Source organism: Parasteatoda tepidariorum, chromosome 9 (assembly GCF_043381705.1).
Source record: "Parasteatoda tepidariorum isolate YZ-2023 chromosome 9, CAS_Ptep_4.0, whole genome shotgun sequence".
NCBI lineage: Eukaryota > Metazoa > Arthropoda > Arachnida > Araneae > Theridiidae > Parasteatoda > Parasteatoda tepidariorum.
Genome location: NC_092212.1, coordinates 86,362,891 through 86,389,603, shown reverse-complemented (window position 1 = coordinate 86,389,603; position 26,713 = coordinate 86,362,891). Strand labels below are relative to the sequence as shown.

At 32.0% G+C, this 26,713-nt stretch overlaps 1 protein-coding gene across 1 annotated transcript in view; it reads left to right on the top strand.

The window, feature by feature from the left end:
• The window catches only part of LOC107437126 (acid phosphatase type 7), a 27,773-nt gene extending 1,254 nt beyond the window's left edge, over positions 1-26,519 (top strand). The window contains exons 2-12 of the mRNA XM_016049025.3: positions 1,974-2,162; positions 6,323-6,505; positions 8,117-8,142; positions 10,553-10,653; positions 11,579-11,641; positions 12,146-12,263; positions 15,642-15,755; positions 19,693-19,815; positions 22,413-22,484; positions 24,054-24,191; positions 26,335-26,519. Of these exons, the coding sequence (XP_015904511.1) occupies positions 1,974-2,162; positions 6,323-6,505; positions 8,117-8,142; positions 10,553-10,653; positions 11,579-11,641; positions 12,146-12,263; positions 15,642-15,755; positions 19,693-19,815; positions 22,413-22,484; positions 24,054-24,191; positions 26,335-26,433 (1,226 nt within the window). The 3' untranslated portion in view covers positions 26,434-26,519. The remainder of the gene's footprint in view (positions 1-1,973; positions 2,163-6,322; positions 6,506-8,116; positions 8,143-10,552; positions 10,654-11,578; positions 11,642-12,145; positions 12,264-15,641; positions 15,756-19,692; positions 19,816-22,412; positions 22,485-24,053; positions 24,192-26,334) is intronic.
• Positions 26,520-26,713: the final 194 nt, after the last annotated feature.

Sequence of the window (26,713 nt, the reverse complement as noted above, 5' to 3'; positions counted from 1 at the left end):
CACAATATATATATATAAGTATATGTATCATAATAAATAAATACAAAAAAGACAAAAGAAAAAATGAAGAAAATTAATAAAAAAAATAAGTTTTATTTATTGCGCATAAGCTGCAAGTAAACAGAACTCCATACTTGCCAACTTTTAATCTCTTCCTTCTATGATTTGTCCCAGTGGTATTAAAATGTAATTAAAATTTCAATTTTAAGCACACAAAAAAAAGTTTGTATTTGAAAAAACTTAAGATGACAACCGTGATAGTAACCCATATTAATATATATGCTTAATTTTTTAAGAATAGTGGTGATCAAAATCATTTAAAAAATAAGTTTACGAAAGAAAAATATAGTATAATATAGTAGAAAAATATAATTTACTATCACTTTTAATATAAAAATAAAATTTCACGCCAGATGCGTAAAAGTTGGCAGGTATGGAACTCATAAAATAAAGTTCAAAAAGTAGCGAAAACGCGTAAAATGTTACAGAACAATGAAAAAAATAACACAACAATGAAAAAAAGGGAAAAGAAAATAATAATAACAGTAATAAAAATAATTTAAAAAATTATCCGAAAAAAGGAAGAAAAGAAATCCGGGAAATAAAAGATATAACCTTTTCATCAGCTCACACGATTATATCCGCAAAAAGGAATGCTTTCTAATATTGTATCAATAAAGCCGAAACAAAATGTAACGATACAATAGTGCGAGGAGCACAAAAAAAATCTTTTTGAGGCAAATAGGATTAATATTATGAAACAAATAGGAACACATTAGGTAAAAATATCACGTCAAAACAGAAAATAAAATGTGAAGGAAAACAGAACAAAATATAAAACGAAATCTATAAAGAGAGAAGCGAATTCAAATGAATTTACATAAAAGGGTAATTTTTCAAAAATGATTTAAAATATATTCGTAACAAAATTGAAAACAGAAGCGCTAATTAAGGTAAAAGCATAAATAGAGGGGTCTTGTTTTATAGTACGTTCTTTCTGCAGTACTGAAGTGCGTTTGATTTGTTAGTTACCAAGGAAGGGCCCGAAAATGGATGAGCGAAAGTTAATATTATACTGGATAATTTAAAGAAGTTGACAATAAATAATTTTAGAAAATTAACTTTTATTCAAGAAAAAAAAAATAGAGAAGAGAAAGAATCATGAATTGCCTGTTTTAACCATAATTTTAGCCATGGATTTGCACATGGTAAAAATTACAGACCTTAACTCTCGGTGGTTATGACTCAACACTAGCGGATATCCAACAACAAAATCCAGGAGTTCAGACGACGTCTTCATTTACAGATGATCTCTTTGTTCTAAATTCTTGTGATGTCTCCTTCGGTCCCCTGTATACCTCTCGCGGTATTTATTGATCACATGATTTGGAGTTGCCACCCACATGAACGTGACTAAAAAATATATAAATTAATATCGTGGTGTATTGTAAAAAAAAAAGAAGAAAAGAATAGACATTTAGGTACTTCTGTAAAATCCCGTCAAATATTTTCGCCAAAACCAAAAAATTGAAAACTTCATTTAAGTAAAAAATTTTGCAAAAAAGCTGTACGATTTTTTTTTTCAAACTTAATATGCGTTTCGATTATATAATTTCTATTTGAAATGTAAATTAAATATTAAACAGCGTATTACCTATCCGGATAAATGATCACGTGTCTTAACAGTTCTGATGAGAAAATAAGAAAAATTTTGTGTTTTATATCAAAATTTTATGTTAATCATGGTGCCATTTGCTTGTTAGATATAGAAGTATAGATACAGATTGCAATAGTATTATACTATAGATATACTGTCAGACATAGATTTGCTCGTAGTACTGTGTATCTACAAAATGTTTAAAGGGACGTACTACAGAACAATTACAATACATATCAGAGTCACACTTGGTTAGATTTATCTAGTTGTTATACTATATACCAAGGATATCGGGAGAATACAGTTTTTCTTCCAGAACGGATAGACGAGATGGTGGTTATGTGGAGTACTTACAGAAGTAGTGACTGGAGCACAGTGGAATACGGACTCTCACAGGCTCTGGACATGAGTGCTAATGGAACGTGGCAAATGCTTAACAATAGAGGAGCTCACCAATACGTCCACACAGTTAAGTTGACCGATTTGAAGAACGCCACCCACTACTGTAAGTATTAACCACATGAAACTAGTTAATGAAATATTTTGAGGTTTTTCTTCTTATTAATAGCGGGTCACTGCGTGATTTCGGGTCAATAAGTTTAACTATAGTTTGTCTACGGTAAGAACTGCTATATAGAATGGTGAAGTCTGAGACCATCTGCTGCTATGGAAACAAGAATAGCGCATTTCAGGGAGGGTAGCTTCTCTTAACTTCAGGGCACACGCAACAGACCGAAGAAAAAGATTCCCTTTCTCCTGCCGACCTCGGCTAAAACCAATCCTAAACAATGACCTCAGACCCCTACTTAAAATAGTTATACCTCGTTACCATAGTCACAGCCACGGGTCCAGACGAATAGCTAGAGGAGTTCTTACTTTAGACAAACAATAGTTTATCGCTCATTTAATAAGAAAAGCCATTTATTTCATCACATCTCAGTGGATGAAGGGACAATCTTTGAAAATTCTGGCAATTCCACAGATACCTGTGGATGAAGGATCTAAGTAGACAATCTTTGAAAATTCCGTAAATTCCACACTGTAAGAAGTTTTACAGTATAGTTGCCACCATTTTTGGTATTGAGGTTAACTAAATGCATTTTTAAGTACATAGCTATCGCGCAGAAATTTTATAAAACTGACAAAGTAACAATTGTTTGAAAGAATTAGCGGGAATAAAAATGTGCTTGTGTTTTTAAAAAAATGTTTTTGCAATGAAATTGATTCCGAAGCGCATGAAAATATGCTTTCTAATCAAACAAACAAACAAACAAAAAATGAGTAATAAATAAATAAATAAAACTATAACACTGTAACTTCCTCTGTTCTGAATAGGCGTTTAAAAAATGAGCATTAGCCGTTGTTAAATTAAACTGATTCTGCTTTTTTTTCCTTAGAAATATTTTAAAGATAATACCCGCGGCTTTTCTAGCTTGTAGCCCCATTTAACCAAAAAAGAGTTTCGTTTGAAGAAACTGTAAAAAAATTTCTCACTGTCATTAAAGCTAGTGATCCATAATTGATTTTGGTAATACGTACTAATTGAAACAAAAAAATATATAATTTGTGAACTAATACTCAAAATTATTGGCGAAAAAGTGTTTAATCGTTTTGGGAACCCTAAAAAATCACCAAATTTTTTATTAACGCCTAATTAGTTTTGATAACAGGTACTACTGGTATTACAGAAAGTTTTGGTTTTTTTAATAAGCACGAAATGAACTATAATAAGTTCGAAGATACCTACTATAGGTACAGTGGAAATAAATTTTTTATGGTCCCTCGAAGGGTCTAAGTATCTGAGAAAATTGCTCGATTGTAATAAATTTTGACAATCATAGGAGGCTCGCGAGCAATAACATCATGCCAAATGATGCTGATAGCAGTTAATCTTCATTTTCATTGGATGAATTTCTAAAGACATATTTTGCCTAATCTAATGATATAAAGCCACTGGAAAACACATAAAATAAATATAATTTTTCGTAAAAAATTTTAATTATTTTAGCTTTAGTAATTATGTCAGTATGTGTCTTTCAGTTTTTTGTGTGATTTCGTAATCTTTAAAAATAACGACTTTTCGATTTTTTCTCCCACCTTTTTCAAAGGGCAGGGTATTCAGCTAGTATGCTAATTTTTGAGATCCTATTACGTAAAAATCATTCGAGCAAATAAGTTGATTGATTGAAATCTTTTTGGCTCACTGTACATCAGGGGTGTCAAACTCGCTGCCCGAGATGAACATTTTTGTGGTCCAGTCAATATATCCGAAGGAAAGTAGAAATAAAGTAGACATGTCAATTGGAAACGAAACCAGCATATAAAATTATAATATACTTTATTTATAAACTATAAGGATCATTTTAAATCGAACTCTCGAAAATGTAAAATTCTAATTGGCTGAAATGGAGTCCGTTTCACACTAAGCTATCAATTAGATAGTACATATTCAGGTTTATCCTACTATAGCGAGGTACGTTGGTTATCTTGCTCCAAGGTTCTCAAACAATTCTGGTATTTGAAAGAAGAAATATGTAAATTTTCACAAACTAAAAACCAAGATACAAGCTTGTTCTGCGATCAAATATGGTTGCAAGATTTATCTTTTACGGCTGATCTAACCAAACACTTATCCGATTTAAATTTATTATTACAAGACAAGGATCAGATCATCACGAACATGCTTGACATAATTAAAGTATTCAAATGTAAACTATTTCTTTGGGAAAGGCAACTGAAAAATGAAGATTTAAAGCAAATCTAATTTAGATGATATTGCATCGTATCAAAATACGCAGAAAAAAAAATTCAAATCTTAGAACAGAATTTGAAACAAGGTTTCTTCGATTTTCTCAGTAAATATAGACTCAGTAGCCAGTTACATGCAAATAGCAGTGAATGAGATTCAGTGCGACTCAAATTTGAAGGCAAAAATCATTGAAGTGAGTGAGCCTGAATTTGCCTGAAGCCTACCGGCAAGGTTTGAAAATACTCGAAAATTCGCATATGAAATTATTTCCATGTTTGGAAGCACTTATCAGTGAGAACAATTATTTTCTGTTATNAATTATTTTCTGTTAGGAATGGAAATAAATCTCCTGTCCGAAACCGTATTAATAACGCTCACGTTGAGTTAATTTTGAAAGTAGTCTCGGCCAATAAAACTTCTCCCGAAATGGAAAAGGTAGTAGCAGAGAAGAGATGTCAAGTATCAGGACGTAAACAATGCTTTAACTTTATATTTGTTTATTACAATTCAAAATAAAAATATTTGTTTTCTATGTACATAGTTTTTTTTTTTTTTGCGGCCCACCTATAGTTAAGAATTGTTTATTTGGCCCAAGTTAGCTTTTGAGTTTGACACCCCTGCTGTACATGGTAATCCGATTTATGTACTCAAAAGTTATTCAGAGAGAAAAAATTTGTTCTTAAATTCCCACTAGATATGGAAGTGAACGAAAAGAATTGCTTTTAAAATGACATACTAAACCGGAATAAAACTCCTGTCATTTAAATCATATAAACTTATCAATATCTGATCCATAAACCACACCTACTAACCAGAATTTATTCCTTTAATTATACTATAATATTCAATACTCTTTCTCAGTAGCTTTACAAAACTAGATATATAGAAGTTATACTAGATAGAAAACGTTAGACCTCACTATATCACGAATATTCGTTTTTATCTCGCCTTAGATAACAGAACATATGAACATAGCACTTTCTTGAATTTTTGGCACTCATATATCCGTATCATTGCTGAAAATTCAAGAAAAGAAAGCAAGCAAATTTTTTTTTTAAATAAAAAAAAGATTCGTATTTTTGAAAATACATTGCATTGCAGTTCAGGGTCCTTCTCGTAGCATTAAACAATGAACAATATTTTACGGTTTTTTGGAGTTTCACTGTTTTTCAGGAATTTCGTCATTTCTTTGTATCTTGAAGGAATCATTGTTTTTATCTTTTACGGGACTTTCTAGGGGTGTCCCGTATTCCTTAAAATCTATTCTTTAAAAGCAAATAATAATAAATGAAAAAATGGAAAGAAACAAAAAGATACAGTCACATTATTAGACGCACTATAAAATTCTATATAAAATCTTAATTATTAGGTGATACTCTATACAGCTTTACGCGGTTTGCACACTTGTTTACGTTCGGCTATCCATTGGTTAATTTAGACAAGATATATAATATAAATTTGACGATAGGATAAACTAGAAGATATATTATATAAATAATATAGAATATTTATTATATCAAGCATTATATTAGTATATTATAATAATTAGACCAAACTATTGGACGCACTGCAGTGTTTTAATAATGACATGTTTTGCACGAGTTTATATAGGCAATAGTTTTATATTTTAAAACACACTTGTGATGGATTTATATTCGGGAGATTTTTTCTTATATACTTATTTATAACGTATTGCATTACAATGACACTCTAACATAAACAGGGGCTTTGAGCAGCTGTATAGACCTGATCATTAAGATTTCACATAGAATCTTAGAGTGCGTATGGCCGAGGGATGTGCCATACAAAAAAAGTTCATTGTTTCAATCAGTTATATTAAAAAAATTATGAGTTATATTGTTTATTGAATATATTCGGTGCTGAAGGTCTATTTTTATGCTCTTCTTGGAGAACAGATTACCGGTGTGGTGATGGTGTAGAGTTCAGTGGTGTGTACAAGTTCCGTACCCTCCAGAGGGGGAGTGATTGGAGACCCCGAGTCATCATTTATGGGGATCTCGGATACAGAGATGGAACGTCGACACCTTCACTCATTGAAGAAGCTCTCAATGAAACAACAGACTTCATCATTCACAATGGTATCCGAGTAATGTTTATATTCTCTCATATTATAAAAACAGATTTTAATGATGTTTGAACTTGTATTTTGGAACAGTCCATGTCATGTTTGGAAGGGAAGTTCTTGAAATCGTGATAGTTTGTGACAAGAGGGAAAAAATTTTACTTATTTTTATATAATTCGTATTTTTCACCAAAATAAATACAAACCCCAACCTATAGTGTTGTTATGCTGAAAATAAACTGCAGAAAATTTACAAAAAAAAAAAATGCGGTTTGAAGACTGTTTCCAATTCCGCGACAAAATTTTTGAAGTGGAAACACTGCAAAATGACTGCAGTATGTAAACTGCTGTAAATTTGTAGTAGTACCAACCTCAAAATTTTATACAAGAAAATCAGTATTTAGTGGTGCCATCTATCGTGAGCGATAAGAAATACTATAGCTTTTGTTTTGGAAAGAAAAATTCGCAATTATTTTCATTTTTTAAAATTTAAATCAAAACAGAGAGAAAGATCAACAAACTTTTAACTATCCATATTTATGCACATGAACGGTTCATGAATGTGATATTTTTAAGAAGAATAAATCTATCCTTACATAAGGAAAGGGGAATCAAAAATGAATTTTCAGAAAACTTAGAGTTTCTTTCATGTAAAAAACAAAATCTATTTGATATTATACTTGAAAAAATAAATTGCGGCAAGTAATGATGCATTAGGAAAAGTATATATTATGTTATAAAAGCTCTTTAGTGGTAGTTAAATATTTATTTTATATGCAATTTACGAGTAACAATTAGTACAACTAATAAATGCAGCATGTTCCGAAAAAGTCGCCATTCATAGGAATCCTTATTAAAAGCGAAAAAAAAAAGGTTTCAAACGAGGAAGAAAAAAAGACGTGATTAAAATGTGACAAATCACAGTATAAGAAGCGAAAAAGACAAGTTTGATTGGAGTCAAGAATTCTTGTTTCACTAATCAAAAGTCAAAGATATTAGTTATAAAATTTAAAAAAGACACTGATAACAAATTAAGAGGAAGGGTACATTTATAAAAATTAGGTAAATGCGTGGCAGGCAATGGAATGAAGTTTGGGTAGCTTCGGTAGGTATATTGATTTGTTGTTGGTATTGTGGGGCAACTACCATTATTATGCATCGATTCACTAGACTTATGAACTCGATTCTATCTTAAGCTACCTTTTGACAGGCTGTCGAAAGCTCATACCCCGCAGTATGATAAATTTGTTTTAATTTTGCTTAATTTCGCTAATGTCTCTTTTGCCTAAACGTCCCATTTTAATGTCTATTACATACGCCTTCCACTACTGTAATTTATTATAAGATTTTGATGGCATTTTCTTCGCTTAAATATCAATTTGAGACCTCCATCACGAAGCATCCCACGTAACAAAATGCAGTAACTCAACGTTTTATTCTAAAGTGATAGTTTGCTTGTTCTTTAAAACTAAATGTCTGTAGTACAGTATTTTTCATTAAAAACTGTACCATTTATTCACAAGTGTTTCAACTTTTTTTCTCTTTAGTTATTTATGACTGTTTTTATACATTCTCAAAAAATCAGGACAAATATTGTCAATCTGTATTCTTTTGTTTATTTTTGTAGGTGATATTGCATATGACTTACACACAGTAAGTAATTTCTTTCTTTTTTTAAGATATGAGATACTCTTTTTTTAATACCCTTACCTTTTATTGTTTTTATTTCTCAATAAGTATTTCATTGAGCAAAAGAATGCGTAAGATCAGTCAGTACAGGACCACGAGAATTTATTCTAGTGAGAATATATAAATAACTAGATGAATTAACCAATAATTATTAATTATTATTTAAGGATTAAAGCAAATGTGGATCCTCATAAATTTAATAAAAAGTAGCGGCCTAAACTGAAAGACCTCGAAATTTTTTCTAGAAAACCTCCCTAGTGGGATAAATCCGGGTACACGTATTAACTCTATGAGAAATTTGAAAATACTCGGATTTCAGTAGCATACATTTCTATTTATAACATTTAAAGAAAATTATACATGTCATTTTCAATTGACGCAGTCAAGGCCGTATTCAAAGGAGGGAGGGGAGAAGGAAGAGAGACAATTGTCTCGACTGAGGGCCTGTGACCGTAATTTCATAAGAGTATCGTGCTTAGTATCTATTTTTTTTAAAAAGGAAATATAGCGAAGAATTTCTTTATATCTATATAAAAATTGCAATTTTGTATAAAGGATCTTCAAAATTTAAATATAAACCTTTTTTATGTTTTGGAAAGGAGTCATAAGTTATGTCCGTAAAACCTTTGGTCAGTCTTGGATACACAGTGAAACCTGCAGGAAAGACCACCGGCGGCCTCCTCTGTTTGTGACCACTTTTGGAAGACACGGAATTTTTTCCTTAGACTTTGTGTTTAAGAAAACCTTTAGGGGAGATCCTCCCCCAGCAACCAGGCAGTCAAACCTCTGCACCAAAAGTGGAAAAGGTTGAATAAGGAAAAATGAAAAAATATCAAAACAAAATAAATAAGTAGATTCAAATGTATTCAAAATATTTGTGAGTAGTTCTTATTTAAAGAGCTCTTTTTGACATTCTCTAAAAGAGATTGACATGTTGCAGAAAGATGATGCTATCAATGATTTATTTTTAGAGTTGAAAGTTAAATTAGAAGGAAAGCAAATTCATTTTTGAAAAAAAAAAACTGAGTATATCGAGCAAACGAACCTCATTCAAAGCCTAATATATTATGTAAAATTAAATGCAAACTTAAACAAAAAACATAATTGTTTATTCATTTAAAATAGCTTTATCATTCATAATTTGTTTTTACACATAATTATATTAGCGAAGGTCATTTTTATGGACGCTAAATTTTATTCATCATTCCGGTTTTCATGGCACAAACATAAGCGGCATTTCTGCTGCAAGAAAATGAAACTGATTAAAATTAAAATTGTTTGGGGGAAAATCCTGTACCTTCGATAACAATTTTGAAGATAATGAAGGTAACAATTAATCTCTATTAACAACCCTTTTACTTTGGAAAACAGAAAGTGGGAGCTCCAGGGAGGTTTTCTTCCTCTGCTGCACCGCTGCTTTCGTGGACTCAGAAAAGACAGAATTTAAGAGGGCAGCGGAATGGGTACCTGAAGAGCAGAAGTTATTCTAGCTTAACAGAACATCTATTAGGCTTAATTGTTTGTTGGGGTATTAATCTCTCGCAAACGTATAGTAAGCTGGGTTAAAAATAATTTTAATACCTATGATTCATACATAAGGATTGCTTAAGAATAAGAGAACATTACGGACCGAGTAAAACAAACTTAGCTACATAGGTGTCGTGAATTAATCAACAACTATCGTAGAAAATTTTTCGTGACCAGTGAAAGGAAATTTAGAGTTCCAAAATGCTTATCGGAAGAGGTATAGGAATTGGGATTTTAAATATGAGGTCAAGTAAAAATAAGGAAGGAATAAAAATTGTAAATAACTATTGTTGAGTCAGAGTCGTAGTTTCTGATAAGTTCGGTATCGGAGCTAATGTCAGATATTTCAACTATCGACTCCACAGTTCTGGTAAAAGTATGATCATATTACGATAGGACAAATAATTTTTGTCCTGATTTTATTTGAAGAGATAAAATTTGCTATAAACTCCGTCTGCAGCTGTTTTTATTTAAACAATCTCTAACAGGGTATTACGTAGTAGCCGCCTTAAATGTATATTTTTAGAATATCCATCAATCATTCTTGATGACAAATTAATATTTTAGCGAAAAATAAGTAGAAGTGTTATTGAAATTTGACGAATCCCTACGGAGGCAGGCGAGATTAAAAATATCATCGGCAGTTCGACTAATAGAAAATATTTGATAGGTTTCTGACATTTGTCTTTCACTTCTTAATTTTCTTCGGTAATCAAACTGTTTTAATTATGACAGCTTTTTCAATTGTAAATCATTAAATGGTAATAAAGGTTTTATTTTCCCTCTTATAATCCAATCTGAAATTTACACACATGTATTTATGTAAATAGTGAACTCAATTTTACAGAATAACGGTCATGTAGGAGATAATTTCATGAACATGATCGAACCCGTTGCGGCTCGACTTCCTTATATGGTCTCCGTTGGCAATCACGAAGCATTTAATTGGTAAGTTATGCCACTCATTGAGACATTGCATTTACGTTTTTTTCTTCTTTTTTCTATTGAATGTTATTATAGCAGTTTCTTTGTTTATTCATCAAAACTCCAATAAAAAAGGAATGTTTTTCAATCAAAATATATGAGTTTATCAAGATTTCAATAATTAAATTTATGATTTGTATTTAAAAAAACGTAAGAGCTGTTTTGGGTGTTCAACTTCACGTTGAATTTTGCTTCGCAAGACTTTGCAGCGAAACAAAGGCTGCTTAATTTGATTTGATTTGATTAATACCCTAACTAAAAGTATCCGGTCACCCAGAGGTATGGAGCATCCTGAGGGACGTGATGTTTCTCTCGCCTTTTACATCGATGACAGCCTTCTGGGAAGACTTTACTCCAGTTTCTGAATAGGATGTGCTTGCAGTGAGGATTTGACTGGAATCTGCGCTCTCATTCAGGTTTTGAACACCCATTTCGTCAAAGCACATCTGTGCAAGCCTCGATGCTAGAAGAGAATGGTATTGCCATAGAGTTGGGACTGCAGCATTGTCCACATACATCTCAGAGTTTGTGTTTCCAACCACAGGAACTAACGGAACCCGACCAAACCACGAGAAACAGCCCCCACACCATTAAGCTTCCACCTACATAACAACCGAGTGTCCGGATACTTTTGGCCGGATAGTGTATAAACAGACTAAAAATTAAACTGTAGTTTGTTTTGTATAACAATTATTCTTTGTTCATTCATATCCTGCTGGTTTCCAAATATGACTGTTTTTCCTACTAACAATGTGGACTTAAAAGACAAAATTCTTTGATATCTCCATACCATAGCAAAAAAAAAAAAAAAAAAAAAAAAAAAAAAAAAAAAAAAAAAAAAGACTTGTAATTAAAAATAAATAATTTCATTTTTGTTTTGTATTTTTAGGAATTTCACGAATTATAAAACGAGGTTCAATATGCCTGGGACAGATGACAATCTGTGGTACAGGTAAGAATATTTATGTTTTCCACAAAAATATCCCTCCCATTCGAACTGAGAATTTTTTTTTCGCTTGCGTAATTAATTCTAGTGTTACGAAGAAAAAAAGTGTGTTTAGGACCTTATTTTTCACAATTGCAGCTCAGTTCTTTGGATAAAATCTAAATCCATCATTTAATATTTTTTTTGAAATTTAAAATGTTCCACCTCTTCTTTCTGTATCACTTAAAATAAGAGTCTGTGAAAATCCAATCAAACGTCACTCTAAGTGACTCATTATGCTGACTGTTCTTTTGAATAATATTAAGCCACACTCATCAAAGTAACGATAGTTAAGGGTGCATGAAACTATGTCTGATGCAAAAACAAAATGGTGAAAGAATGACAAAAGGAAGAAATATCACTAAGTTACTTCAGGTTTATAAAACCTGTATTTACCTCAAAGAAAATGAATCCCTGATTGCTTATTTTTTAATAACATAAAGAAATAATGCAATGTCTTTTGAAATCTAGCTTCAAGGCAGGACCCATCCACTTTATTATAATAAGCACCGAAGTTTATTTCTTTCTACTTTATGGTGGTCTGGATGCTGTCAAATCTCATTACAAGTGGTTGGACGACACACTCACGGTCAGTATGACACAACATGTCTCTCTCTCTTATTGTTATTTTTTTAAAAACAAATTTGAGTACAGTGAACTAAAATGCATCCCCCTGAATAACTTTGTATCGATTGAGCTAAAATGTAATATTAGTATTTTATGAGTAATTCCTAGAAACTATTAGTGAAATAAATGAAAGAATTATACCGGATTGTGAATGAACTATAAGCTCCAAGAATACGACATTCAACAAGTAGATTCAACAAGTAGAGTACAATGTAAGCAAATTACGAAGCCCAATATTCGATTTTTTTAAATTATATTTCTAATACAGAGACATTTGAAAAATGGAATTTTCTCATTTGCGTAGCGGAAGACATTGTTCTTTTTTTTAAAATACAAACGATTCAGTTTTGTCAAATATTTTTAAAATAACATCAATCAAGTTAGCTTATAACTCTAATAAAAAAAAAGCTGTTTATTGCACTTTCTGTAATACCTAATTACTATTTTTCGTTATGCCAAGTTATCTCAATGATCAACGTGATGACTGCAGAATAGGCGAACTACATCACCAAATTATTATTCCTAAGGTTTCCTGGAACCACGTGTTCATTTAGTTTGTAATTCTGCTTTTAAAGCGTGTCACTATAAAACTAAGTAATTTAAAATCAACGGTAATTGAAAGAAAAAAGGATTTTGTATGGCAAAAGGAATGGTAAAATAAAAGTAATTCGTGAAGGATAAATACAAAAAGAAATTATTTTTAGTATTGACGCCAAGGATAGTTAATTTTGGTAAGAGTTACTACCTATAGTCAAATATTATGATAGGTACTAAAACGCAAAATGAATGGGAGAAATATAACAGATTCGTTTAAGAGAGCGTTATAAAAATCAGTAAAATGTTATTGATGTCAATGATACTTCATTAATTTTTGTAATAGGTAGGGGAGAGTGGGGTCAATTGTAACATTTTTTTCTTAACTATTTTTAATTAACAAAAAATCCAATATATTATTAGTATTTATTGACAGACGTGTAAAGTAGACTATCCTCTACTAGAAGAAAAATAAATACCTGATTTTAAATACTATTATATTAGTTATTAACAATTTTTGACAGTCGTGCACTTGTTACAATTGTCCCCACTTACGGGGTCAATTGTAACAGTTCATAAATTCAACTAAAACATAGTTAATTATACATATTATCATAGTTGTGATATATTTTTTTGTTGATCAAAATAGTAGTGATATTTTAGGAGTAAAAATAATAATGAACAGAGACCTAAAGGGTTAAACTTTTAACTTTAAAGGGTTAAAAATTTTAATTTATGCTGTGAAAGGTGACAAATAAAATAATGCACATGCAACATAATATAAATGATATAGGAAACTATTGGTGGTTCTTAAAGAGTTAAGTAATGGTTTGTAAACATAAGATTATTTATTTTCAGCTGTTACAATCGTCCCTTTACTTATTGTTACAATTGTCCCCAAGACGCCATTTCAGCTTCATTTGTTAAAAACAATGCTAATTAATTAGCAAAACTAATCTTTTTTTTATTGAAATGTTAATTAAGGTGTCCACTTACATATTCGGTTACTAATTTTTATTTGTTTAAACAAAATTACTTTGTTATAATATAGTATTCTAATACCAAAAAAAGTACTTGCGTGGCGTGAAAATATCTTTTGCGATGTAACTCTTTCAAAAGTACATAAAAATGGTTGCCATCAGGGGTGTACATGTAGATTTGTTAAATGCACCTTGTGCGCCACCTAGGAACCAAATCTAGAACCCGACACTCGAAATTTTTGCTCTGTTACAATCGTACCCTGTTACAATTGACCCCACTCTCCCCTACTGATTGAAATAAAAATAAGCTGTGAACTAAAAAACAAAATCAATAGAATATTCCGTTCGTAATGTCCTTTCAGGAAGCTACATAATTCAATCTGTATGTTTATTCTACGGCACTCTAGATACATACTTTAAATTAATAATATAATATTTTGAATCAATACATATTTTAATCGAGTTCAAAATAAGAGAGAAGTCATCTTTTAGTTCTTTTATCGACGATTTCATATTCTATTCATGAATGGACTTTTGCTATTAAGAAACCAATAGGAAAATAAATTTTTTGAAAACACCCTGCCTGCATTTTTATATATTTGAAGGAGCAGCCACGACGTAAACCAAAAGATTTCCCATGAAATGGGGGAAGCAAAAAGTGGAGTATTCGTGAATTGCAAGCATGAAACGCTTTAATAAACTACTTCTAATATTCTATGAAAGGTCGGAAATAGGCATATTTAAGAAGGAAAAAATTCTATGACGCAACTTAATAAAAGGAAATTTCGCAAACAAGCAAGATATGGAAGGAGGAAAACACTTTTAAAGTTCATTCTTTAATAAGGTGTCATTTATTTTTCTCCAAATGAAATTAAAATCGCTTCATTTTAACATTACTCCATTCGAAAGTAAACAAAAAGATAAAACATTTACGATTCATCATAGTGTCCGTTCATTGCCAAGAATTGTTTATTAACTTTTATTTTATTCTATTCAGAAAAGCATACGTTTAAAAAGACAGTTTTTCTCATTTATTATTCCCATGTTTTTTTTTAAATCTCAATTATAATTAAAAAGGTTTAAAACAACGTTAGATGAATGAATGACTTCAAAGAAATACAGTGATATATTTGCTTACAAACCTCTTCATAATTTCCAAATATTTAAGCAATGATTAAGGAAAAAGTAATTTTAAAACGATTTTTTTTTTTGTTCTGCCAGAAAAATGAAATAAAATGTTGGTGGGTCATCGAGTTGCTATAAAATATTGGGAGTAACTTAATAGAATCGAGAGTTCAGTTTATTGATATTATATTCATATTTTATATCTTAAAATGCGTTACAAGAATTTCTTCGAAGAGAAAATGAATGAAAAGTGGGAGGTTTTAATGTAACAATTCTAGCATCGAAGAAACCGCCGATTATCAGCATTCTTAGAAGAAATTATGGCAACATTTTAAAGAAAAAGTACATTATACCTGTGGAATTAACTGATGAGACTTTATCAATTCGATTTCAATAAGCTACACATTCTTTTTCTCTTATCACTTCTTATTTGATGTAATGTAGAAAAGAAATAAATAAAGAAGTCTAATTTATCTAAAAGTATTCTATATGCCCCAAAAAATTAGAATGATACGGCTTTTTGGAATTCTAACTAAAAGAAATGGGTTCATATTTAACTTTTCTCACCTGTGAAAAAGTAAGCGCTAGGCTTTCCCGTCTGGTTGAATAATACAATTTATTCCACTAAAGTTTTATTTTTTAAAAGTTATTTCATTTTGAAGCAAATTGTATTTTCTCATTTTATTCTCTTTTATGTTTAGCAAGCCAATCTTCCACATAACCGGGCCAAGTGGCCGTGGGTTGTAACGCTTGGACACAGACCTATGTATTGCTCTAACACAGCTCTTAGATACTGCAGACTTGAAACTAATCCGGTAACTTTCATTTTCTTTTCTTGTTTACTCATTTATTGATTCACACCTTTATACAACATTCATTTCTAATCGTGCAATTTTATATTTAAAAAAATTAAGCCTCTGTACCATTGGACGAAAAGAAGCAGTGCGGAATGAGGAAGTTTTTGGTACTTAGAAATATTTTGAGGTATTTTAGACTTAGTAATATTTTCCTGTTGTTTGAACTTTGAAATACACTGCTCAAAAAAATTAGGGGAGCACATGGTTTTAATGAAATTACGCAAATATTTACACCGATAAGTAACAGAAAAGTAATCATTTATAACGCAAAACCGAGCAGTAAAAAGAAGAAGAAAACTTCATATGCAAATAAAAGTTCATGACGTCACAAACCAGAAAAGAAGATAAGAGCAGAAATCGGGATGTAGCAGAGACGTCTGTTTCACTGCCGTAACTCACAAAGTTGATTTCTCAGATATTGTTTTCGAGAAAGGGTGACTTGAAAATGTCTCAACAACGTGATTTACCTGAATCCATTGCATGGCGCATCATCGGCAGACTTGAATCCGGGCAAACACAACGCATTGTGGCGGACGCTGTTGGAGTCAGCAGAAGTTTCGCTGTAAAGCTGTGGAATCGATTCCAAGAGACTGGAAATGTGAGTCGTCGGCCAGGGCAAGGTCGGCTACGTGCAACAACTGCCGCTGATGACCGGTATATACAGTTAACAGCTCGTCGTAACAGAACAGACAATGCTACTCAGCTGCAAAGACAGTTTCTCGTGACAACAGGACGAAGAGTTTCCAACCAAACAATACGGAATAGGCTCCATCAGGGAGGTCTCTATACTCGTAGGTCCATGGTCTGCATTCCATTGACCTCAAGCCACCGTGCGGCTCGCAGAAGATGGGCTGCTGAACATCAAGATTGGGAACAACGGGATTGGAGCCATGCATTGTTTACAGACGAGTCTCGATTCAGTCTGGAGAGTGACACCCGACGTGTTTTGGTGTGGAGGGAAAGGGGCACTCGAAATAACCCCACTTTCATTCGTGAAAAGTCACACTACAGACAAGCTGGTTGGATGGTGTGGGGTGGAATAAGCATAGGTGGACGTACGGTCCTGCATATCATTCGGAACGGTACCTTGACGGCCCGCAGATATGCAGACGAGATGTTGAAACTTCATGCCATACCCTACGCAGCAGCCATTGGAGATTCCTTTGTTTTACAAGATAATAATGCGAGACCACATACAGCTCGTCTTGCGGAGAACATGTTGGAAGCTGAAACAATACAGCGTATGGAATGGCCAGCGCGCTCTCCTGACCTTTGAAATATTTTGAGTATTTAGACTTAGTATTAATTTTAAACTGTTTTGACATAGAAAAATTCTAAAGTTTTTTGAACTTAGAAATATTTCCATGGTGTTTGAACTTAGAAATATTTTAGTGCAGTTTAGACTTAGTAATATTTTCAACTCTGAGAATAGAGAAATTCTCTGACATAGAATAATTCTGAAGTTTTTTGTACTTTGAATTGTTTTGAATTATTTTAGTTTTAGTATTAATTTTAAATTATTTTGACATAGAAAAATTCTGAAGTTTTTGGTACTTAGAAATATTTTGAGGTATTTTAGACTTAGAAATATTTTCCTATTGTTTGAACTTGGAAATATTTTGAGGTATTTCAGACAGTATTAATTTTAAACTGTTTTGACGTAGAAAAATTCTAAGGTTTTTAGAACTTAGAAATATTTGGAAGTACTTTACACTGAGTAATATTTTCAAACTGTATTGACATAGAAAAATTCTGAAGTTTTTTGAGCTTCGAAATATTTTCATGGAGTTTAAGACTTAGTAATATTTTCAAACTCTTTTGACTTAGAACAATTCTGAAGCTTTTTGAACTTAAAAATATATTTTGAAGTATTTTAGACTTAGTAATATTTTCAAACTCTTTTGGCTTAGAACAATTCTGAAGTGCCTTGTACTTAGAAATATTTTTATCCTGCCCGGGCATAGGTCACCATCTTTCGGGTCCCAACGAGTGTGCTCGGACTCCGCCCAACCGATGAATCGGACAGGACGGGTCGTTGGTGCGCCCCCCGCTCGGAGGCGAGGGGATCTCAACTCAGCCGGCTTCGAGTCTGGCCTTTGCTTTCATTGCTCCTCTGGGCCTAGTCAAGACCCGTAGACTCGCACATATGTTAGACTCCTTGGTCCGTGTTTCAAGACGGGTCGGGTGGGTGACCGATCTACTCGATGCCAATCCCCGCCCTTCGACGGGTTTCGCGCGGTCACTAAGGACCCCAGTCCACAAGCCACGGGCTCGTCCCGTGCGCAAGCAGAAAGTTCTGTAAAAGACTTAGTAATATTTTCAAACTCTTTTGATTTAGAACAATTCTGAAGTTTTTTGTACTTTGAAATATTTTGAAGCATTTTAGCTTTAGTAATATTTTCAAACTGTTTCGACATAGAAAAATTCTGAAGTTTTTTGAACTTAGAAATATTTTGAAGTATTTTAGACTTAGTAACATTTTTAATCTGTATTGACATAGAAAAATTCTGAAGTTTTTTGAACTTAGAAATATTTTGATGGTGTTTGAAATTTGAAATATTTTAACGAAGTTTAGGCTTAGTAATATTTTCAAGTCTTTTGACATAGAGAAATTCTGAACTGTCTTGAACTTAGAAATATTTTCATGGTGTCTGAACTTTGAAATTTTTTAAGGTATTTTTAGACTTAGTAATATTTTCTAACTCTTTTGACTTAGATCAATTCTGAAGTTTTTTGTACTTAGAAATATTTTGAAGTATTTTAGACTTAGTAATGTTTTCAAACTGTTTTGACGTAGAAAATTTCTGAAGACTTTTGTACTTAAAAATATTTTTTGTTGTTTAAAATTTGAAAAACACTGAAAAATATTTATCGGTAGTTTGAACTAAAAATATGTAAAATTTCTTAATCATTTAAAATCTTTTTTCGGACACTGTAGTGTTAGAGAATAGGGCAATATTGAGCCGAAACAATTTTTGCTTCTAAATCATATTATGAAGCCTTTGGAGCCATTTAAAATAGTTTATTTTTGAAACCATTCATTGAGATTCACTTACTTCACTTTAGGAGATGAGTCACAAAAAACTGCTTACAAGACTTGTGAGTGACTGCTCTAATTTTAGTGAACAGATAAGTCTCCCAAAAATGACCCCTGTGTTTTTAGAAAGACAAGTTACGTGGCTTTCAAGGAATCCATGTTGTTACTAATGTGGCAACAAAGTTTCTTGGAGACTCTAGTGCCAGTAAAGAGTTGGCTTGACTAGCAACTGACAAAATTCGTAATAGTTAGCGAAACTTTTATGTGATATCACAAGATATATCAAAATAACACTATGACCTCATTAGGGCAATTTAAAACGGTCACACCTGCGACTGTGACTGTTGTGATCATTTTCAACTTTTTACTGACGTTTCTTTAACTGTCTGGGCTCTGTGGGAACCAGCATCAAAAAAATTCTGGAATGAATAAATGAAATTGTAGTTAAGTGCTATTCGCACTGCTGTAGAAGTATAAGGTATTTCGTAGTTGCCACCCTTCATATATATTTTTAGAAATTATTGTTAAAACTCTCGTAAGTCTGAGATATCCCTACTGAAAACATCAAGACCCAAACCCGTTTGATTGCAGGTTTATCAGAAACAGAAGCCAGTATCATCTGTCAATCCTCTGTAGGGATTCGTTAGATTTGAATGGTGTTCATAGTTTGTACACTAATTTTATCCTTTGCAGGTTCATTTTTTTTCCTGAAAAGAAATTAATTTAGCTTAATACCTAAAATAAATTATTTCCTACGTCTTTTATTTTTGGTTGAATGGTGGATAGAAAATTTGACTTGTTAAGCATTAGCGTTGCTAAGAATAAGACAATAAACGATTTTTGTATTTTAAAACACAGGTGCGTGTGGGTTTCCTGAGAGTGTATGGTCTGGAAGAGATCCTCTACAAACACGGGGTAGATGTCGCCTTCTGGGGTCACAACCACTGCTATGAGAGACTCTTCCCTACCTATGACGGTGAGGTATTAAAATTCATTCCATTTTTCTATATCAATTTGTTTAAAGGTTAACTGCTTCCCTTTCCAAATTGTTTTCGAATAAAAATTCAAAAAAATCAACATATTTTTTAAAATTTCATTAATAAATACAGGGAAGTATACCAAAACATGATACGCAAGTTTTACGTAGAATTTTAGAAAAAAATTTATGTGTAAAAAACATTTAATTTACTAATCCGAGTTATCTCGGGTAAACGAAAAAAAAAGTTAAATATTAGTCTTTTATGATCGTTCAAAGAACAACGCAAAAGTGATAATTACCAAACACTAGTGAAGTGTTACGCCATTTTTGTTTATTCTTTTTCTTTCTTTGTAAATTCAGTAACCATCGTTAATGCAATCGCACAAAGTGTACAATCCAACAGTAAAACTACCAAAACAAAATTTGGCAAATTTCCAAACGCAACAGATTATGTTTAGTTTGCTTCAGTTTGAGTAAAAACGTGATAAAAGTAAAACGTACTGACACATTCTGCTACGAACGAGTTTTCTCGGGATTTGCAACTTGACTCGGGATAATCCGGGAAACGGTTGATAAGATTACAGCTCTAATCCTCTGCAGTGTAGGGGATGCGCATATCCTGACTGACAGAATTCATTTTCAACGAATTCAATTTCTTTTCTACTCCCAAAATGCCTACTTCCGAATTGCCACACTTCATTATATTCATTCATACATCTTCAGTAGTTCAGACAATTTATGTTTGCTTGGAGGTGGATGCGAATTTTACACTGTTTAGATTAGAAAAATGACAGTATTTGAAATACCAGACAGTTGAAAGAAGAAGGGGGAAAAAACCAGCAGTTTAAGGAATAGAAGTCAAGCATACACAGCGAAATTGCACTTAATATTTAAAAAAATGAAACCGTGAATGATGTGAATAGGGTTCATTTCTTATTTTCTAATCCCACAAAAGAAAGGCCACAATCCTCACTTAACAGGTAATTGAAGTAATCTTGCGTTTTGGAACAAAAGTCTTGACTAGCTTGAGATTTTATTATTTGGTAAAATAATGCATTCAGATGACAAAAATCTGTTTCTATCTCACGTGAGATCAAATTAAGTTCTCACAACTTCATATATTTTGTTTTCTCCGTGATTATTATTTTCACGTCTCTTCCGAACGATATATCTTAAAAATTGAAAGGGAAAAAAGGCCCTGCCTGAAATGTGCATATTTTAGATTATTTACTCTGTTTTCCGAAATTTTATTCTATTTTTCAGATTTTGAAGCACTAGTACCCGGCAATATAATACGTATTCCAATTTAAATATTTAGGGTCAATATAGGGCCATGTATAGTAACCTAACCTATAAGGCCACATTATGGGACCGCTATTAACCCTATAATTATTTCCTCTGGTAAGGTGCACTTGCACCCGATACTACAATACGTGGTCCAATTTGAATAATTAGGGTCAATATATATAGGGGAGATATAGGGCCATGTTGTAATGTATAATATTAACTTTAAATGATTTTTAACATAATTTTTTTGAAAAAAAAATCTGTACTAGGATTTTCAAGTTTTTATTAATGCTATTTGAAAATGGCTCTAATAAAAGTAAATTTTAATTTATTAAAAAAAAAGTTACTAAGATTAAAACCTTATGAGAAAAAGATGTTAAAAAAAGTCTCGAATAGCATTTTTGTCACGAATATAGCATAAAAAGAATTCATTTGTTTCTCAAATGACTCTTTTACTCTGCGAAATCAAATTTCTTATTTAACTAAGAGCTTCATCTACCATTCTTCGTTGTGTATTTTGTTTCGGTTAACATTTAAATTGTGATCATCATTAAATATCTCCTCCACTGCGATTCAACAACATTAAAATACAATGAGTCATTATGGAAACTTCTAGAGTTTGATCACGATTCAAAAGTTTGTCTACTTTGATTTTGAATAAAAATTATTCCGAAATGAAATAATTCAACAACAAAAAAAGATTCCAAAAACGTAAATATGAAACTTCTCAAAAGAAGATTAAAACTTTATAAAACAATGTGAAGATTTCTTCTTGATAAAATTAAAATTAAATAAAAACAACGTTTAAGAATTAAAAAAGGTAAAAAGTAAAAGAGTAAATTGAGAGTGAAAAGAAAAGGAAACTAATAAAACCTGCACGCGTTTCAATATGTCGCATATTTACATCTTCAACAGTAGGACGAATGGCAAAACCTGCCATTTGTTCCGCTGTAAATATGTGACATTAAAACACGTGTAGGTTTCAATAAAAAAATTTTTTTTTTGATTTATGATTTTTGAACGTTGTGTTCAAGCTATTTCAGATTTACACGACTTATATTCCATCCAAATGTCATTATCATTAAAAGATTTGAGATAGTTGGAATCAAATCAAAGCGTTCTAACTCTCGTGATCAATCAAAGAACAAATCAAAGCGTTCAAATTTTCCTATTTTCTCCAGGAGTTACACCAAGGCGATTGCAACACTGAAAAAAAAACTGATACGCTACGTTTTTATTAATAGAAATAAGAGTAACTGGTCTTGCAAAATTGTGAAGAAGAAGTTTTTCATGACAGAGGCTTTATTTGTAGGTGTATAATGGAAGCTTTTCTGAGCCTTACAGGAATCCTAGAGCGACCATCCATATCACGAGCGGAGTTGCCGTAAGTCCCTATTTATTCACACTTTTTTAAAAAAAAATTTGTAACTGCAGTTGTTGCCGTCTTAATAGCAAGTAGGGCACAGAAAGAGCCCCCCCCCTATAACTGTTAAAAATTGAACTAAAAACTACACATACATAAAATAAAACATTTTTAAGATGCGCAAGAATTCAACACATTTTTATCTCCCCAAAAGCTCAATGCACATAAAATAAAGCATTTTTAAACTATGCATAATTTTTTTTATAAAAACTTTAGATACTAACCAGTTTCAATCTGCAAATAATAAAATAATTTTCAAAACCTAGAAGCAAATTAAAATAATTAAACTAAAACAAAACTTAAGGGTCGTATAACAAATAAAAAAATTCAAAAGGTATGAATTATTTCACACACATGAATAAACACACATGAACACACAGCTAATAAAAGGTATGAATTATATACACACTAAAGTCAGTTGTTAATCTTTCTAATGTTGTGCATCTTTCAATGCACACCAGACCTAACCAGTTTAAAAGTTGCTCTCCCATAGTGCTGTGTCATTCTAAACTCTTTCAACTATTACTTTATTTAACTAATTATAAATACTAAAAAGAGTGGGTGTGGTGGTCGAACATATTTAGAGAGTTGAGTACCTGAAAACTTCATTTTAACGTAGAAAAATAAATTTCTGTTTACTTTTTAAGTTTTCCTGGTGATAAACTATTTAAATGATGGGTGTTTGCATGATAATCAATCACTATTTATAGAAAAAATTCGCACTTTTTACACGGGAATATATTTATTTAAAAAAATATATAATGCAATGTTTTTGTTCTTAGTTTTTTATAATACAACATTTAAAACGTAAGATTCTCGAGGAACCCGAGTGCTTTAGGCCCCCGGGCACTACCCGGGTGTGCCTTGCGTGAAGACGGTACTAATTGTTACCAAAGAATTGAGAATTTCTACTAAAGACAAAATAAACTGGTTTTTCCATTCAAAATGATTTCTGTTCATATAACTAAAAGTTGGCGATAAAACAAAGTTTACCTTTAAAACAATAAAAAAAAAGTTTTAAAAAGTAGCGTAAAAAGCTTGAAATGATATATATATGTGACTCATATGCTGGTTAGCTCCATCAAAACGTCCTCCTCGCAGGCAAATTTCTCTCTACACTTGATCCAGGAGTTCCCTTGTCTTCTGGATTGGGTTCAAAATCACAAAGCCACGGATTTGAACATGAGTAGCTGTAAACCCATAAAATTGGGTCGGCTGTTCAACGACGGATATAAAACAATATGTGTTCCTAGTACTGAAATATCGCAGTTTGATTATAGTTTTACAGCAATTGTATTCGTTTCAAAAATTCTGTGCAGTCCTCTATTCATCGGCCATTTAATTCCCGAATTTCTGTGCACACTCTTTACAGCTTTCACTTAAGGAATGGTGTTTCTTTCATTTTTATGCAATTTTGTTTCCGAGATTTTGAGATCAGTTCATCATCTACCTTCATTTAAAGATTACTAATTTGTAAACAAAGAATTTCCACAGTAATCACTACATTAAAGAAAGGTTGTGTGTTTCCAGGGTAACCAGGAAGGGACGAGCAATTTCAGGGGTGTCCGTCAACCTTGGAGTGCTTTTGGAAGTACAGAGAAGAGTTATACTCGCCTCATTCCTTACAACAGATCTCACCTCTTCCTGCAACAGGTGTCCGCCGAAAAGGTGTGTCTCCTTTATAAATTATTTTTTAAATTTTTTTTTTAATTGTTATAAGAATATTTTCAATTGTAAAACATGAAGTTCTTCAAACTACGTTTATTCAAATGATAAAATTCGAAATTGAATCCAACTAGTTTCTGAGAGAGAAAACTTTAAAAATGTCGTATTTAAATTGCTTGATAACAATTCGGTGGTTGGAATTTTATTTTTAAAACTACAAACTCTGGATCGATGGGAAAATTTCTTTTTTTAAAGTCTCGCAGCACTGTAGACTGATCCCAGTAGAACACTAAAATCAAGAATGAGTGGTTGCGGTCTGTGAGGGGGTGGGCGAACACTTTGGTCAGACTATGTATGGACCAGGGGTGCGCGGATTTCCTTAAACATAAAGTGCTCGAATTTGGGATACCAAAGTGGAGAGAATCGCAATTAGACTGCAGAGGGTCATAATTGTGATGGCGCCGATAGCCCATTGTGTGCTTCTAGTGCAATGCAAACTAAGTACAGTACAACACTATTTTGGGGACCCAATAAATAGAGTGTTGTAGAGGGATATATTGTTATATCGAGGGTCTGCATATTTTAGAGACACAATAAGATTTTTTTTTTTGAATTTTAATGTTATATATGTATTAACTATAAATGTATTTACATAGTAGACAAAAAAATTAATTTGCAGAGTGCTAATTATGGTTAAATATTTAAAACAATTAAAATAAACAAGTGGACCCCCCCCCTGCTCGCTAACACTCGCCAACCGCCGAAAATTGCTACGCAATCTTATATGGTTTGCTTCGCAAACCAAGCTCGCTTCGGTCGCTACTAACTTAGGTACATTGCAAGTGCACAAAATTTTAAGAATTTAAAACAATCATTCAAATCCATATAACAACTTTTTTTTTTTAAAAAAAATTATATCTTTTTAGTAAATACTAAGTCATTAAAATAAATTTGAATTCAAATAAATGACATGCAATTCGTTAAACCTATTAGAAATGTGCTATAGTATAAAATCTTAAGATAAAATTTCTGAAACTGATATCTCCTTAAAAAAGGTGAAAATTTTGGCTATAATTAATCGTCAAATTAATTTTTAATATATAAATTCGTGAAAAAAAGCGCTTTCGACAAAATACTAAAATAGAGATATATAGATAAAGAGTACTCACTTCTGCCTAGCTTAATAGGAAGAGATCACATTTGGTGAGAATACTCTCTCTGGTTATTTCAGGTTCCGTTTTTAAAAGCGCTATATGTTCAGCCACCTAAGCTAGATTTGGCAAGTGACACTTTTAGCGGCAATCATTGGTCGATTTTATATCGTTGCCATTCGAGGAGTTGTAATGAGGCTTTTTTTTGTCTCGCCGTGTAAGAGAAATATATATATAGATTCAGAAAATAAGATAGTAAACATACCTGAAAACCGTTTTTATTGAAAGTAATGATATTTTTGTTTGTCTATTCCATTTTTTTGACTGCCAAGTCTACCAACAAAGTATGAATTGCATTGAGTCCTAATGATTTTCGTTCATGAAGGGTGCCCCCCCCCCACCCTCAACAAAAAAAATGCTTCTTTTAGGGGTTCTCAGTGATGTTTGTGGTCATTTGTGACTTACGATCAGCTTTTAACATGAAGGAAATGAAATCAGATAGGAATGCTATATCTCCTTAAGAGGCAATTCTATAAGGATGGAAGCTCTTGGGGTGGTCAGAAGGGAGTCTTCTCCTGTCAGTAAAGATGAAAAAAAAGGGCAAAATATGATAAAATAAGATTTTTTGCATTATTTGAAAGCCAATCATAAATGGAGAAAATGAGGTTAAAGTTTGGATAAAAGAATCGTTTATTGCTTCAGAGAATACCGTAACATTGAGAGGAGCATAACATTACTTCATATGCAAGTTCGTCTGGAGCACGAAATAAAGGGAGTTTCTGCTGCATTGGATATCGTAGTAGCGAGAGTTCACTAGACTACTACCACTACATATTTTTCAATTATTATTATTAAGAAATGAAATTTAATTTTTTATGACTATTATTAAATAAAAATTGTTTCTGATTTAGGATCACTGAAAATTTCACGCTGTTTAAGAAAAAAAAAAGAATTTTATTATTTCCTTTTTAAATTTTGCTGATATTGTTTTTCAGAAAGGCAAGATAATCGACAGTCTTTTCATTATTAAGGAGAAGAATGGACTTTTCCCCCAAGCATCGAACAAGAGAAGAAAACGAATATTTTTCGGTTGATAATCTCACTTTTTATTTTTAGGAAACCAAAGAATATGTATATCTACTCAAATTGTATAGTTTAAAATAAATTGATGCCATCGTAATTTATTCGTCGTCTATTTTAATATTTATTGTACAGTGTCCAAAATAAAAGACGGGCTATCTTGAATAACCATTGATCCAATGATTGGATCTTCACGTTCTAGGACTCAATCTCAATGGATTGAGGGGATAACCTCAAATATGTTAATTAATTATTTGGCGATATTTCAACATGCTTCTATGATTATCCCTCGTT